This window comes from Cladophialophora immunda (genome assembly GCF_000835495.1).
Source record: "Cladophialophora immunda strain CBS 83496 unplaced genomic scaffold supercont1.4, whole genome shotgun sequence".
Taxonomy (NCBI): Eukaryota; Fungi; Ascomycota; class Eurotiomycetes; order Chaetothyriales; family Herpotrichiellaceae; genus Cladophialophora; species Cladophialophora immunda.
Genome location: NW_015622544.1, coordinates 2,487,138 through 2,502,006, shown reverse-complemented (window position 1 = coordinate 2,502,006; position 14,869 = coordinate 2,487,138). Strand labels below are relative to the sequence as shown.

At 53.0% G+C, this 14,869-nt stretch overlaps 4 protein-coding genes across 5 annotated transcripts; all 4 read left to right on the top strand.

Moving 5' to 3' along the window:
- Window positions 1-136: 136 nt before the first annotated feature.
- Window positions 137-3,061, top strand: PV07_07255. 2 transcript variants are annotated; one of them, XM_016394320.1, is made up of 3 exons: window positions 137-469; window positions 526-624; window positions 672-3,061. In XM_016394320.1, exons 1-3 carry the CDS (start codon window positions 188-190, stop codon window positions 2,751-2,753), a joined length of 2,463 nt encoding a protein of 820 aa, XP_016247739.1. In that variant the 5' UTR covers window positions 137-187; the 3' UTR covers window positions 2,754-3,061. The 2 variants fall into 2 exon arrangements, with proteins under 2 accessions (XP_016247739.1, XP_016247740.1); XM_016394321.1 differs by having other exon boundaries at window positions 526-3,061.
- Window positions 3,062-3,378: 317 nt separating this feature from the next.
- Window positions 3,379-5,616, top strand: PV07_07254 (uncharacterized protein). Its single transcript, XM_016394319.1, has 2 exons — window positions 3,379-4,146; window positions 4,189-5,616. Exons 1-2 carry the CDS (start codon window positions 3,550-3,552, stop codon window positions 5,500-5,502), a joined length of 1,911 nt encoding a protein of 636 aa, XP_016247738.1. The 5' UTR covers window positions 3,379-3,549; the 3' UTR covers window positions 5,503-5,616.
- A 132-nt stretch (window positions 5,617-5,748) lies between these two features.
- On the top strand, window positions 5,749-7,641 carry PV07_07253 (uncharacterized protein). The gene has a single exon (XM_016394318.1). It carries the CDS (start codon window positions 5,885-5,887, stop codon window positions 7,538-7,540), a length of 1,656 nt encoding a protein of 551 aa, XP_016247737.1. The 5' UTR covers window positions 5,749-5,884; the 3' UTR covers window positions 7,541-7,641.
- Window positions 7,642-7,714: 73 nt separating this feature from the next.
- On the top strand, window positions 7,715-12,582 carry PV07_07252 (uncharacterized protein). Its single transcript, XM_016394317.1, has one exon. It carries the CDS (start codon window positions 8,210-8,212, stop codon window positions 11,720-11,722), a length of 3,513 nt encoding a protein of 1,170 aa, XP_016247736.1. The 5' UTR covers window positions 7,715-8,209; the 3' UTR covers window positions 11,723-12,582.
- Window positions 12,583-14,869: the final 2,287 nt, after the last annotated feature.

The following is a 14,869-nucleotide window of genomic DNA, read 5'->3' as shown; positions in this document are numbered from 1 at the left end:
GGTTGAGATTGAGCGACATGATTGATCCTAAACCTCCCGACCCTGGGTCCCAATGCGCAGACGGAAAAACTAACCGCCGATGCCGAACAGATGCACCATCGCGACTTTCCCAACCTCCATTTTCTCTTTTCATTGTGTGGGAGACCAGGCCTTTCTCCTCCATAAGCTCGGCGGCTCGTCCTTCAGGATGTATGAGACGACCTTCGAGCTGGGTAGAAGTCTCTTCAAGCAACGCAAATCTCATGTTCACCTACTAACCACGACAAGCACGAAGGTAACTTGTGAAGACGCTTCTCAAGCCGCTCCGATAACTTCAGACAAACAAGCTCACCCCCGTCGTTTATGGCTTCCCAGAGCAAGATCTTTTCTTCTCTCGCTTCAATGTTCTTTTGCTGATGATTTGGATCTTGGTTCGATTGTCTTGAATGATGTTGCCACAAGCATTGCCGATCTGGTTGGAGGCGCTGAGGTAAGCCTCATCTCAAACGATCACGTACTCCTGTGGCGTACTCATCATCCGCATAGCTGTGGGAGCAGCTCGGATACGAGGCATCTCTGATGCGATCCACCTGTAACGGTACCACTGAGGCTGAAGGCGTCCTGGATTTGGACTTCAAAATTTGTGTATGGCACTGTCAACCTCCTACACTAATGCTAATCCACAAACCCAGAGTCGAAGGGGTTTACATTGTGATTCAACCTTTCCCGTTGGACTTGCTACGATAGAGTTGAAGTCGGTGCAAATACGCCTACACTTTACAGGCGAGGATCCGCTGAGAGGACAGGGACAGATAGAATCCGGTCCAGAACGAAGGAACGGTCTAGACATATGCCAACAGGATCGCTTTTTGAGTAGCCGGCATGTGGATCGAAACATACCCAGCACCCATGGTATGGCGAACATTCAACTACAGCCTACGTCAACTATGCATTTGGCAGACAAGGTTTCTCTGTCAAATGAACAGCCTCCATTAAAGAAGGCCAACAAGCAGCGACCGTCATTGGATGAAGTCGTTCTTTTTGCACTACTCGACGCGGCCGTGCGTGGCAGCATCTGCTCCAAACCCGTTCACTTGTCTGCAGGCGTCAAGTGTCTAACTGCCCAGAACGCTTTCTGGCTGTGCGATCTCGCCCCAGCCATATTCATACCAAATTACCTCCAAAAGGTTGAAGAGCAGGCCAGATTCATTCCGACAATTTCCAAATGCTTGGAGACTCTCCTCGGCTCTTCGGAATCTGGCGCTCCACAACAGCACTTCGAAGGTTCGGCTGAGTTGGGGTCTGGAAGTTGTGACAGGGGGCGAAATGCTGTGGGATCACTGCAGAAGGATCTCTGGTTTACGATCGTGAACGGCCTGCGAAGTCACGAGTCTGCTCGAAGGCTCCGACCTATGCGGTTTGCAAACAACAAACAACCTCCTTCCATCCCGGACTTGTTCCATCATCTGAATTCACCATGGCACTCAGAGGTTAAAGCTCGGGAGGAATGCGAACTCGGTTCCGAGCCAGACTCGGATGATCAAGCTGTTGACCAAAACGGTGATCTCGATTTCTGCCTTAAATTCGATGGTCAGGCTAATATATGTGGGAGTTACGTCGACCCGGTGACAGCAAAAGGTGTCAATGGCGGTCACAGTGGTGCAACGAAAGAGTTGCATGATGTGGAACTCACGGGCGGTGGGCATAGGCTGGGTGAAACCTACGACTGCCCGATTGACCCCAAGACGACTGCCAGTAGGCCACCTAACGAAAACAGAAAGTACTCGAAAGGCTGTTCAGGGTTAAGTGATGCGTCAATGCTTCTGGCCTGCGAAGAACCTATGAAAGAAGGACGCATAATCAGGCCAGCGAGTGCAATTGGTGGACCGAGCTGGCTTACTCAGAATGTCATCCGCATGCATCCGCTGAGGCAGCAACGCCATGGGAATCATCAAGTGGACCACGAAAACAGCCCATGCCAAGGGGACAGCTTATATGAGAGGCCTGGCCTCGGCTGGTGGTCAGACACCAGTATTGCAAGCGAAGAAGTGCCACTCGAGGATCGTCGTGACCACTATACAAAGCCTCAATCAGCCGACTTCTGCTCATCTCCTCTCTCTCTCAGCGAGGAAAGTTGGGTCCGAGACTATTTGGACTTACAATACAACTCCAGCCAGGAGGTTCTCGTTGGTGGTAGGACGACACCCATGTCAACAAGCCAGACCGAGGAACAATCGAACGGCTCTTTGGCGGAGGTACTTGGAAACGACCATTTGTTGTGGCATATGTGGAAAAGACGTGCAAGCGTGGCCCCTCGAGGCGAAGAAGACATCACCGACATGAAGACGTTGTATGCCACAGATCCAGATATGAAGTTGTTCAGTTCAAGATGGGACCTCGATCCTAGCGACATCAGCTCCGGGAGCAACGAAGACCCCATGCTGCAAGATGCAATGGAAAGGCGACCATCTCCTCGAGACAAAGCCCACTCACCCATGACACCAAATTCGGAAAGACGATCGTACTTCACTCCAACACGGTCCTCGTCATCTTCGACATATGTTGGACGATCAAGTGCCGACCCCAAGCGACGGTCGAGTCTCATTAAACGGTTTACTTGGGGAGGACGGCACAACACCTCCGAAGCTCCGGCCCTGGACGTCGGCAAGCTGGAGCAAAGGACCATGGAAGTCAAGAGAAGGAAGACGTTAGATGATTATGACATGATGGACCGGGAGGCCAGCAACGATGACTCCAGCGACATGCTGTTTTGATGCGGAGGTTTAGCGGGACATGCACTTTTCGGGCGTTCAGGACAAGAGAAAGGCCAAAGCCAAGGCACAAACGACACTTGGAGGGGTTGGGGGCGTTTTTGTTATTGGGAGACCGTCTCAGTGGTATCTGAAGGCCGGGTTCTCCCAATCTGCATGGGCAAGGATATGCTAAACCTCGAGAAGGCAAGCATCAAAAGTGGCAGTTCTGGGAAAGGCACTGAAGGTGCTGGATGTACTAACAAATAATGACCAACAGAAAATGTTCTCGACCTGTACATAGTTTATACCCATAATATGTGAGAACGACCAGATGCGACATGATCACATACTGCGTCTCTTGCTTGATTCTGTGTGGACGAACCCCAAGGTCTTTGCAACCCTAGGCCAGTGTGCCCTGTGCCTTTCGCAGTAAAGGGCTGTTCGCAGCGTCATGGCGCCCGCCAAGGGACCATTAGGAGTGGCCGGGGGTCGCCCCACCCCTAAATTGCCATGCTCCCAAGGTCGGCTAAGGGCCTCCGGCTGGCTAGAGGCCCCCCCGCTGGTGCCCGCTAAAATTTTCCACACGACATCATCGGCCGTCATGCCTCCTCACGCCCAGCAGCTTCCCATCCATCCCATCATCAGGCTTTGGGAATGAACCACACCACAATCTGCATATGCTACGCTACGTTACCTGGATTTCCTAGCTTACCTCGTCACCTCTAAGCCTCCTACTGGCTCTGCCCCTCGTTGAGAATTGGAAGCTTTTGCGCGCTGTTGCTCCGTGCCCCTCACCTGTCTTCGTTCCTGGGCATTTATGCCACCAGCAAAGCTGGCTTCTCCTCAACCTGTTCAGGAAGAAGCCCAGCAGCCGACCTTATGGCAGAAGAGTCTTAGTTGGATTCCTGGTACTCAACAATTCAGAACACGAGCCAAACTCCTGTCCGATTCACGCGTGCCTCTCCTTTACTCTGTCTCCGGCCTGGTCCTCCTTGTCGTTCTGCTCATTCAGTTTCTCACGTCAAGAGACGCCCAGCCGCGCCTTTGGGCTCCTACTGCCTCTCCTCCATCTGCAACTGCTCCTACTCCTCCCCAGCCGACGCGAATTCCTTTGAGTCCCTTTGGTGACAGTGTATACCGTCAAGAGGCGTACTTTGATTTATTGGAACCGGGCACCCAGTGCAGACCGAAGTCTCCCTTCACTTCAGACCTGCCCGTTACACACGCGTTGACCAACATGGCGCTGGAAGCAGAGGCCAAGCGCATGGTTGCACAATTTGAGTACACCCCGGAAGATGTGAACAAAGGTGTAAAAGAGTTCATTCGGGAGATGGAAGAGGGTCTGGAAAAGCAGGGGACCTCAATCAGTCAGATCCCAACCTACGTCACGTCCGTTCCCAATGGCACCGAAAAGGTAGGGAGAGAAACCACACTGCGATTCGGCTAACGGCAGTAGGGCGTTTATCTGGCCGTAGACCTAGGCGGTACCAACTTCCGAGTATGCTCAATCACACTGCATGGCAACCAGTCATTCTCGTTGCAGCAATCCAAGGTCGCCGTCCCTCGGGCCTTGATGGAAGCAAAGACGGCCCATGAGCTCTTCTCCTTCCTCGCCAAACAAATCGAGTCTTTCCTCAAAGTACATCACTCTGACCACTTCGAGACACACCGAGACAAACCGGGCGAGGTCGAATTTTTTGATCTGGGCTTCACTTTCAGCTTTCCTGTCAATCAAGTGGGCATCAACAAGGGCAAATTAATGCGATGGACAAAGGGTTTCAACATCGATGAAGCCATAGGACAAGACGTCTGTGGCCTGCTGCAAAAGGAGATTGACGCACTAAACCTCCCGGTGAAAGTGGCAGCTCTGGTGAACGACACTGTCGGCACTCTCATGGCGAGGTCGTACACTTCTCCAGGCAAGACAAGTACATTGATTGGTGCCATCTTTGGCACGGGGACGAATGGCGCCTACGTCGAAAAGCTGGAGAGGGTAAAGAAGATGAAGGCCATAGACGAAGCAGAGGGCGGTGTCGCAAATTATGACTCGTCCACTGGGCTGATGGTCATCAACACGGAGTGGGGGAGTTTCGACAATGCACTGTCGGTTTTGCCAAACACTCAGTTTGACATTGACTTGGACCGCGAGTCAGTGAATCCCGGCATCCAAATGTTTGAGAAACGCGTGTCGGGAATGTTTTTGGGCGAAATCCTGCGGCGAGCTCTGCTGAGTCTCTATGAGCACCCCGACGCCGGTGTCGCCCTGTTCAAAGACGCATCGTCACACGACAACGATATTAGGAGTACGACGACCGTGGCTGACGATAGTCCCCTATTTAAGATATGGGGCATTGACACCTCGTTTCTCTCCATTGTTGAGGAAGACCATTCGGACCATCTCCGTATCACCAAGCAGACACTGGAAAAGGAGTTGAAGGTAGAAGCTGCCTCGACCGAGGACTGTGTTGCGGTCAAGATGCTTGTGCACGCGATTGGGAAACGTGCGGCGAGACTGAGTGCCGTCGCCCTGGCTGGAGTCATCATCTCCACGAACAAACTACAAGAGGATGAGATAGTCGATGTGGGCGTGGATGGGAGTTTGGTGGAGTATTATCCCGGGTTCGAGGAATACATCCGTGAGGCATTCAGGGAGATAGAAGGCATCGGCGAGGACGAGAAACGGATAAGAATTGGGCTTGCGAAGGACGGCAGCGGCTTGGGCGCTGCGCTGATCGCGCTGGTGGCCCATAATGCGGACCAAGCCTTGTAGATTCAAACACTGCGGACAGACCGAGAGGACAAAGGCACCTGTATAGTTGGGCTTTGCATGGTCTCGGTAGCATTCACAAAAAGAACAATTAATTAACGGCGGATTTCCGATTAATCAGATCTATAATTTTGTTAATTGTGACTTGGGCTGGTAAGTCTTGAAGTAGACGTTGGCCGCTCGGTGGCTAAAATTTACGGAGGGTCGAAATTTAAACAGCCTCCCTCGTGTCGCTTGTGACTCAAGTGACGTCCTCATTCACCAGCAATCCTTCAGTTAAGACCAGTACCATTCCTCACCGATTCCCAAAACAAATTCCCTGGGTCAATCAAGTGAATCCAGTTCGTCAACGCCAGGAACTGCTGCTCGATGACCTCGAAACAGCATGAGTGGCGACTTGCAATCATGGGCGCTACCACGCCTCAGCCGCCTGTTGCCTCTAGATGACGACTCGCTCAAGGAAGTGATCACCTACTCGTCGACCCTATCAAAAGACTTGGCCGCTGAACACCTGAAGAACCTGCTCGGTGATTCTCCACAAGCCTTGGAGTTCATTTCGTCGTTCAACGCACGACGAGGCAACACGCAGGCCTCAGCCGGCGTGGTCGAGGCATCTGGAGTGCCCAAGCCACAGAAAAAGGGTCCCAAGAAAGCCAAACCTCCTCTGCATGCTGCAGGCCCAGTGCGTCGCCCAGAAGGATATGGGGATGTCGCAGGCGGCTACACAAAACAGTACAACAGTGACCCGGATTTCGGCGCGGCTCAGAACCGACCGGTCTCGAGAGACCATGATGCTGCTCCGGTGTCCTCAATCCCTGACGCTCTTCAAGTGCCCCAAACTACAGCGGGTGGGCAGAGCCCCGGTTCCTCTGCGGCCTCTCGAGACGCCTCACCAGGGAAGAGCCCCCAGAAACTCCCTCCATCGGCATCCGGCAACCTCATATCGGATTTTGGATTTGCCAATGTTCGGTCAAAACAGTCTAAGAAGCCCGCGCATGCCAGTCACTCCCAACCGCAGTCTGGCACTTCTACGCCACACAGAGGCGGTGCTACGACCACCACCTCGAGTGTGGCGGACCTCACCGCCGCAATCGCGGCACTAGAGCTATCTACAAATCCAACATTGTCAACTCAGAGGAGAAAATGCCCATGCAATGCCTCAATACATCCACTTTTCACGACCGCGCCCAATTGTCTAAATTGTGGCAAGATCATCTGCGCCCTCGAGGGACTTCAGCCTTGCTCGTTTTGTGATTCGCCGATCTTGACCAAAGACCAGGTAAACGCCATGATCAAGGCACTGAAGGAAGAGCGAGGAATTGAGAGGATGGCTGTCCACAACGCCGGACAATCGCTGTCAGGCAGAGGCACACCTATTTTCGGTGCGTCAACCCCAGAGAGTGGGTCAGGAGATGAAGCCTCCTCTGCCGCAGCGCGGGCACGAGCACACCGAGATAAACTGCTGGCATTTCAGAGAGAAAATGCTCAACGGACTCGTGTCCATGATGAGGCTGCTGATTACGATGCGACGCTTACGCCGGGGACTACGCAATGGATGACCCCTGTGCAGCGAGCTGCTGCGTTGAAGAAGCAGCAAAAGTATCTTCGAGAACTCGAGGAAGCAAACAAGCCCGAGTGGGAGAAGCAAAAAACAGTGATGAGCATGAGCATCAAGAATGGGAAACTGGTCAAGACATATGAGCGGGAGAAAGCACCTGCGCTTGCACAGGAGAGAGAACACCGTGCTGGCTCCGACAGCGACGAAGGCGGAGCTGAAGATCAACATCTAGCTCTACATGAGACTGGCCGGAAAGGGGCCTTTAGCAACAACCCTCTGCTCGCAGGTGGGAAACTCATACGGCCAGTCTGGAAGGCGTCAGAGGGCGGCAATACGGACAAAGGGAAGGGTCGTGAGACGGCAAGGAAGAGTGTGTGGAGGCGGGTACAGGACGACAATGAGGACAACGAGCAATGGATCCTAGATGGAGGCCTGCACGGTTACGGGACCGACACCAGGCTGATGGAGGACCAGCAAGAGTGAGGCTGAAATAGAGCGCAGGTATCTGTGTAGACACGAATATGGCCTAGTGCGCCGGTGAGGCTAGCTCCCCGCAAGAAATATTTTCCGAAGTTGATCCGGGTGGGTACATAGCATGCAAGGCACAAAGAAACTTTTGTCGTGTTTGGTCCCTTTTGTGTCACTAACGGTCAAAGGAGGCAAGCCAGAGGCGCGCGCCATTTGCATGCACCCCCGTCCACTGTGATCAACATACACCCATTGAAACAAGTCTCCTGCAGCATCTCAAGGCCGCTGCCTGCGTCTCTACACACAAATATCGAGTTTCGCAACCTCTTGCCTCCTTCCCAGTCGCCAGGCCGTGGCAGAGATCGACAGTGCCTCCAACTGACACGCGAACCCCTCCCTCGTTACTGTCCCCCGTTTTGTCCTACAAGTCACCATCACCCATCCCTGGGACAATGCAGATCGACCAAGGAACCCGACGATAACCCTCAACCCAAGCGATTGATTCTACCTATTCTTCCGTTTGAGCTTCTGAGAAAGGGGATTCTGGACTCTCGTAGCTTTCGTGAGAAGGCCCCTGCGACAATCCGACGACTATCTAAACGTGTCCCACGTTGCACCCTGAATACCGTCCATCGACTATGCTGCGGATGGGTAGGTCATTCCGCAGCATAAACAATCGCCTCAATGCTGGCCATTGACACCATTCCTGTGCTGGGGTTCAGAGATATCAATCTTTCGAATATCATGGATCCTGAACTGCCCCCAGCAACTAATTCCCGGACCATGCTCCGGCCAGAGGACGCCTCTCGATTGGGACGACCTTTCCGCCATGATGATTCCGACAGAGCTCGAGCTGCGAGCGAGAACACCAGGCTGAATGTTGAAAGAGGAGGCAGCGCCCTGAATGCGGAGGATTCTTCTCCCCTGCCGGAGGAAAACACGGTGGCACAAAATAATATCGGCCGCGAGCCAGCCCTTTTGTCTCTCGAAGATACGACTGAGTTGTTCCGGAGAAAGGTGGCGGATGCTAGACAAGACACCGAACATGCGCTTGCTGGGAGCGAAGCCGTCAGCGACGCAGTCAAGCCGAAACTCACATTAGATCTGGGCCACTCCAACATCGCAAGATTACCTGAAAGTGTGGTGGACCTGATCAAGGCCGAGGTCGAGAGGTTGTCTTTGTCCCACAATCAGATCTGGCACATACCGCTTCGGTTCTCAGAATGCTCACATCTACGATACCTCAATATTCGGTCCAATGTGTTCCGGGAGATCCCACGAGGGGTGTACAAGCTAGGTCAACTGGAAATCTTGGATATCAGTCGAAACAAGGTCCGAAAGATCTCGAGCGACATCAAAAATTTGCGGTCCCTCCGTGTCTTCTCGGTCGTGCACAATCGGGTGGAAGATTTGCCGGTGGAGCTGTGTGAAATGACCAAATTGCAGATATTGAAGATCGCGGAGAATCCACTGCGATTCAAACTGAAGAAAATTGTGGAGGCCAAGGAATCCGAAGTCTCATTCTCAGAAATGACGGACCACGAAAGGGAGACGGCAATCACCCTCGAGATCAAGCGATATTTGAGGGAAGTACACCCTGTGATCACCCCCATTGATGTGGAAGCGTCTCTCCAAGTCGACGAGAGTCCAATGGAGATGACACCAAAACCTCTCAAGCGATCTCTGAGCAGCAGATTCCCCGTCATACCCAGCACCAACAATTCTGAGTCCGGGTCAGAGGCCAATAAATCATCGCCAATCCAGACTCTCGCGAACCCGCCCCCTGTACCGACTCGCTCACACTATCGAATGGCCTCTAATACGCAGCCGATCGCGCTTCGGCGACCAGGTATTGCCCCTTTGATTAGCCAGAATAATGAGAGAAACCGGAGCAACAGCGAAAGCGTCTTGCAGGCTTCGGCCGCTGCTCGGCAGAAACGGATGGGCATGCTGCGAAAAGAAAAGCCTGATTTGGACAGTATCGACGAGCTCAAGGTGAACCGGAACAGCCATCTCCGAGGATTTAGCCACGGCTCGGTCTTGAAACGTAATGGCGCGCTGTCTTCCCCTGGCGGGAATAGCTCTTCGAGTCCCAGCAGCCCACGCGATCCCAGACGGCACAGGCTCGCCTTTGTGAAACGGTTGTCTAGTCTTCCGGAACACAAGGTCGAGACCGAATGGAACAACCCTGTCATCGAAGGTGCCAAAGGGATTTTATACGCCCTGTATCAGATCCACCCCCAAATCTCCGGCCTCATCGCTGCGATCAGAGGAAAGGACGTGCGGAGGAGCACGCTAGAATTTACCTTTTTCAATGCTTCCACTCATGTCGACCGGCTCAATTTAGCATTGGAAGAAGCTGACGCTGTCGATCTCGGAGACACAGATGCGGTTGAGAAAGTCGAGGATAGTGTTCGAAGGGATTGTGCAACCTGCATCATGGCCTACACACACGTAACCGCACAGCTGCAAGATAACGTCAAGAAAATTGTCGCGGGGTCTGACGCCCGTTATGTGCGGACACTCATGCTCCTCCTCTACGGAAGTATGATGGAAGTCAGAAATGCAATTCAAAGTTTTGGGGCAGATGTGAGAGTCGCACAGGGCCTCGGTCATAGAAGACAGATGTCCAGTGGAAACGCGCATCCTATCCAGACTATCCCTGAGGAGTTCAGCACTCCATTGCAGCCTGTCCGAGCAATCACACCCACCCGAGACAGAAATCTTGCTTCGAGGCAAGCTGGGAGATTGCGCAGTGACACGGCCATTCAGCATCCAGTTGCTGATAACATCCCGACATCTCAATCGAACCCTGTACCACCTGCAGGATCGGCTGCCCTCCCGACTCCGATTCACTTGACCGGTACCACTTTGAATGGTGGAACTCTCACGGGCACTTCGTCAACCTTCTCAAATAGTGGCACTCTCACTTCTGCTTCCAGTTCTGGCTTCAGGTCACGGTCAGGGTCACGCACTGCCAATACGATGAATGGCTTCACGTCCTCGTCGGTAGCCAGCACGCCTCGCTCGGGTGAAGCCTTTAGCCTCCCGCCCTCGACTTCCTTCGCTGCTCGAGTCAATCCTGCCACAGGTCTCACTGATGCTCAAGAGGAACTCGTCTTCGAGCAGATTTTCCTCGCCTTGACGAGAGCCTACGACGCTGCGCTGCACACGATTCCGATCGCGAAGGCACAATTCCTGCGATGTCTCGAAGCGGCAGAAGAAAACCGACAGCCGAAGGCGGTGCACGAGCTATGGTCGACCCTGGTCTATCGCTGCAAATTATGTATCGACATCAGCGAGGCCCTCCAAATCCGACTTGTCAATATGCGTTTACAAGATCCAAGCATCCATATCGTCGCAGCGGGCAGCGGTCGAAACGACCCCTCCTTGTGGCTTCTTTGCAAGAACTTTTTAATGAGTTTCATTGAGCTTCTGACAGAGATGCGGATTGCCAAGTCCCAAAGGTTGCTGTCACAGGAGATCATCACGATGTTGAGACCCGTCCAGAAAGCGAGTCGTGAGGCAGGGAGATTGATAGAGACGAGTCCCTGGCGGTACTTGACTGATAGTGCGGCGGCGGCGATGCCACCCCCTAGCGTTTTCGGTGCGAACTCAAGCCAGCCTCCTAGCGCTGTCGTCAATGGCAATGGATATTCCAGTACCGTCCACGGAACAATCCCCAACGGCAGCAATGCCTCGCCTTACCCGCCAAACTCGGTCTCCGCTCAGATCTCAAATTATCCCCTGCAAAGCCCATTCCCTCCTCCCCTCATTCCTGTCCCGCCAATACCTGGCGTTTCTTTAGCAAGCACGCCAAACACAGCAACGAGACAAATGGTCAACGGCAGCATACCTTCAATATCCTCAATGTCAACCAACGGTGCCGGACCTATGTCTGCAGCAATCAATGGTATAAGCCCCATCTCTGTTCCACTTCCGGCAACTCCGCTCTCGGCAGCCCTCGGTCCAGCAGCCCAAGCAACGGTACCGAATAATTCAAATGCCAATTCAGGCTCCAATCCTCTTGCAACACCGACGAGTTCGTCTGCATTACCGACGCCTATGGCGGCCGTGCCGAGCACCCCGGCGAGCGCGTATGGAGATTCTTTTTTCCGGGGCGATGTATTTCAGAGGGCGGACAGTCTCCTAAGTATGCCACAGATTGGTGGAGTGAACTTTTTGAACAGGCGGTAAGGTCGACTAGGATATCAGGGATGTGGAATTCATGACGTCGGATGCCGCAATCGCTAATGAGACGATGGAAAATAAAGAAGGGACCTCAGTTCGGGGAGATTCGTTACGCATAGAAAAAAGCTGGGATGAGCTCCCCTTTTACGAGTATCCAGCTGCAAGGGATAGAGAGCCAACACGGCTACCTACGCTCCGTCAACTGCAGTCAGTCCTAGACGCGAGTATTTTTTGCTTGCTCGAACACTCTGAGAACATGGCGTGGCCTGTATCATCAAATGAACACTGTATATACTCCTTGTTACTGCTGCGACTGCCACCACTACTCCCACCACCGGCCCCTCTCGGCCACTGGATGCATGCATGGATTGATGGATTGATGGATTGATGGACTCACGGATGGACGGATGGATGGATATGTAACCCAAAAGCGCTGAAAGATCACCTACCCACTTTGTGTCTCTTTTGGAAACCGCATGTGTGATGGATGGGATATGGCACACGCCCAGGACCAGGGTCAGGGCCCAGAAAAGGAAAGGCCCGCTAAGGAAAGGAAAAGAAGGCATGGCGATAGGGGACAATATACTATGTACGGCCTGCAACAACAGAGCGCACTGCACTGCACAGGACACGACCTGGTTCTCGACTCGACTGGACTCGACTCGACTCGTCCTGTCCTATTCTGGTCTCTGGACCTGAGGCTGTCTGGGAAGTTATAATCACCCAACCACGTAGGAAGGTAGGAAGGTAGGAAGGTAAGTAGGTAGGTAGGTCCTAGGTAGATTGGTTAGTCGATTGGTAATATCTCAACAGGCCGAGCTGACAGTAGCAAGCCACTACCCTATCTAGGTATGCAGGAGACACGGGGTAATAATATCATATGTATTACTCAACTGGAGCTGCACGTATATGTCCCCTTCCCTTTCTCCAGGACAGGGAAAAGTCCATGCACATTGCTCTACATATCCGTCCGAGGACTCCGTACTCCGTACTCCAGACTCCGAGCCACGTGTGCCTCGAACGTTTCTTCCCTGTCTGTGCTGTATACCGACCATACCGACCTAGGAACCTCCCTGCCAAGGTATCTAGGTAGTGACTCGTGCGTGGGATGACCTGGTGCCGCGTATCCTATACTGAGTAGGGAGTATACGGATCGCAGGTAGTCTTAACCAAGTAGGTACGCATTACTACTGTTACTATTAATACCGATTACCATTACCTAGGGCACCCCCCCCCGGTTCCCATCTTGGGAAATGCACCCGGGCACACACACACACAGACACACCAGTGAGGACAGTTGAAGTCTCCCCTTTCTTCTATTCTCCGTGACCGAAATGGAATAAGGGCGAAATAGGAACGAATGGGGGGCCAAGAAAAAGAAAACTCCAGTCTGGACGCTCTCAGTATACAATCAACCACGCTGCCGACCATCCTATCTTATCCAATGCCTATCGTGCGGAATGTTTGGCACCTGGCATGGCTTGTTGGGAGGAGAAAACGGGGATTGTTCGCAGCTCCTGATATCCCCCAAGGGCTCGTTGCAGCCCCCCGGATGTGGCTTGGACACTGGCCTATGCCGTTCATCACCAAAAGGCGAATGGTTCCAGGTCAAGATCTCCAAAGGTGCGTAGGCTATTCCCACCCGTTCGGAAGGTATTCTCTCGTGTTTTGCTGTTTTCGCCTGGCCAAGTCTTTGTTCAATCGCCCGAACTCGGGTTCAAGTAGCATCTCGGCTCCCATTTCTTGTCGTGTGCAGTTCGGACCGATCGGCCGGTGACCCAAATGCAAAGATGGTGGCAGGCCCAACGTGAGGCGTCCTGGTATCTTCCAGATCTGGTAGTAGTCGTCGAAATGCCGGGCAGCTGACGGGAGAGTGGGCGACATCCTTCCTGATTGGCTGGCATCACCGCTTCTTTTGATGCAGAAATCAGGCAGGGCCATCATGGTTTGCGTGCTTTCCTTGGGGCGACATCACCAGAGTCGCAAGGGAGCGGATCAAATCCAGCATCACTCATACTGTATAAACAGAACCAGTCCCGTAATCATCCAGCCTGTTAGCATGAGTTTTGGATTTGGACAATATGTATCCGGATGAAATGACAAGTCGACAGTGTCGAGACCGCATGCAGGCCGTCTCGGTGCTTGACGATGCATTCCACCGGTTCCCATCCAACCCGCAATGTACCGCGAGCATGGAGTCTGCGTGCCTGTGTCAGGGCACGCCTGACTTCGTCGACAACATCTGATTGATTCCCACTGCCAATGCCGGTTCGGGTTCTTGCTCGCACAGTAGAAACTCGTTGGTCACCAATGGATCGCCGTTGTTGCAGATGGACAGGTAGGAATCCACGCTTGCCTGAGAGTCGGGAGAAGTGTTGGGAGTTTGTCGAGCGGACAGCATTCGGATCAAGCACTGATGTTCTCTCTCGACCTTCTTATACTTTTCGTCCAAGTGGTTGTAGTTGGCTTGGAGGGTGAAAAATCTCTTCTCAAGCTGAGCTACATAGCGTTTCTGTCGTTCTCGGTGTGCGCGCTGGGCCGCACGATTTTGGGCACGCCGGCGCTGTGAGAAGCCCGGTCAGCTCGACAAGACTTGGTGATAGCACTTTTTGACGCACCTCCCCAGGGATATCAATGACGACTTCCGTTAGGGGGGAACTGCCATCCGATCCCGCTTTTGTCGGCTTCTCGGTTGCGGGTGGTGACGTTCCCTCTGCTTCTAGCATTCCGCAGAAAGAAGAAGAACTTGCATGGTTGCTTCTGGAGTTATTTGATTCAGCCTAGGGGTGAAAAAAAGAGGTTAGTAGAGACTCCTGAGCTGAAGAGGTTTAGGGTATAGTACCACGTCGAAGAGGAACTTGTCCATTACTTCCGAGTCGAACAGGTCGTAGTCTTCATCCAATAACGATTGAGAGCTTCTCACTGACAGACGCTTGGCATGGCCAGAGTGTGAACTTCGTTGGTCTGGCCCATTGACCGCTGTGGCATGTTCCCAGTCATAAGGGAGGCCCGCCCACGTATCGTAAGGGCCGATTTCAAAAACACCTTGAGAGTCCATTTTTGATGGTCCAGTGGCTCAGAGTTGAGGGTTGTAGATAGAGAGGAATAGGATCTTCGACGCTATATCATGTGTTTGGTTGATGGTGCAATGGA

Coding starts and splice junctions, on each gene's coding strand:
- PV07_07255 (XM_016394320.1), top strand. CDS start 188: ATGTATGAGACGACCTTCGAGCTGGGTAGAAGTCTCTTCAAGCAACGC. Junction 470..525: donor ATCTGGTTGGAGGCGCTGAG/GTAAGCCTCATC, acceptor TCATCCGCATAG/CTGTGGGAGCAGCTCGGATA. Junction 625..671: donor ATTTGGACTTCAAAATTTGT/GTATGGCACTGT, acceptor CCACAAACCCAG/AGTCGAAGGGGTTTACATTG.
- PV07_07254 (XM_016394319.1), top strand. CDS start 3,550: ATGCCACCAGCAAAGCTGGCTTCTCCTCAACCTGTTCAGGAAGAAGCC. Junction 4,147..4,188: donor TTCCCAATGGCACCGAAAAG/GTAGGGAGAGAA, acceptor TAACGGCAGTAG/GGCGTTTATCTGGCCGTAGA.
- PV07_07253 (XM_016394318.1), top strand. CDS start 5,885: ATGAGTGGCGACTTGCAATCATGGGCGCTACCACGCCTCAGCCGCCTG.
- PV07_07252 (XM_016394317.1), top strand. CDS start 8,210: ATGCTGGCCATTGACACCATTCCTGTGCTGGGGTTCAGAGATATCAAT.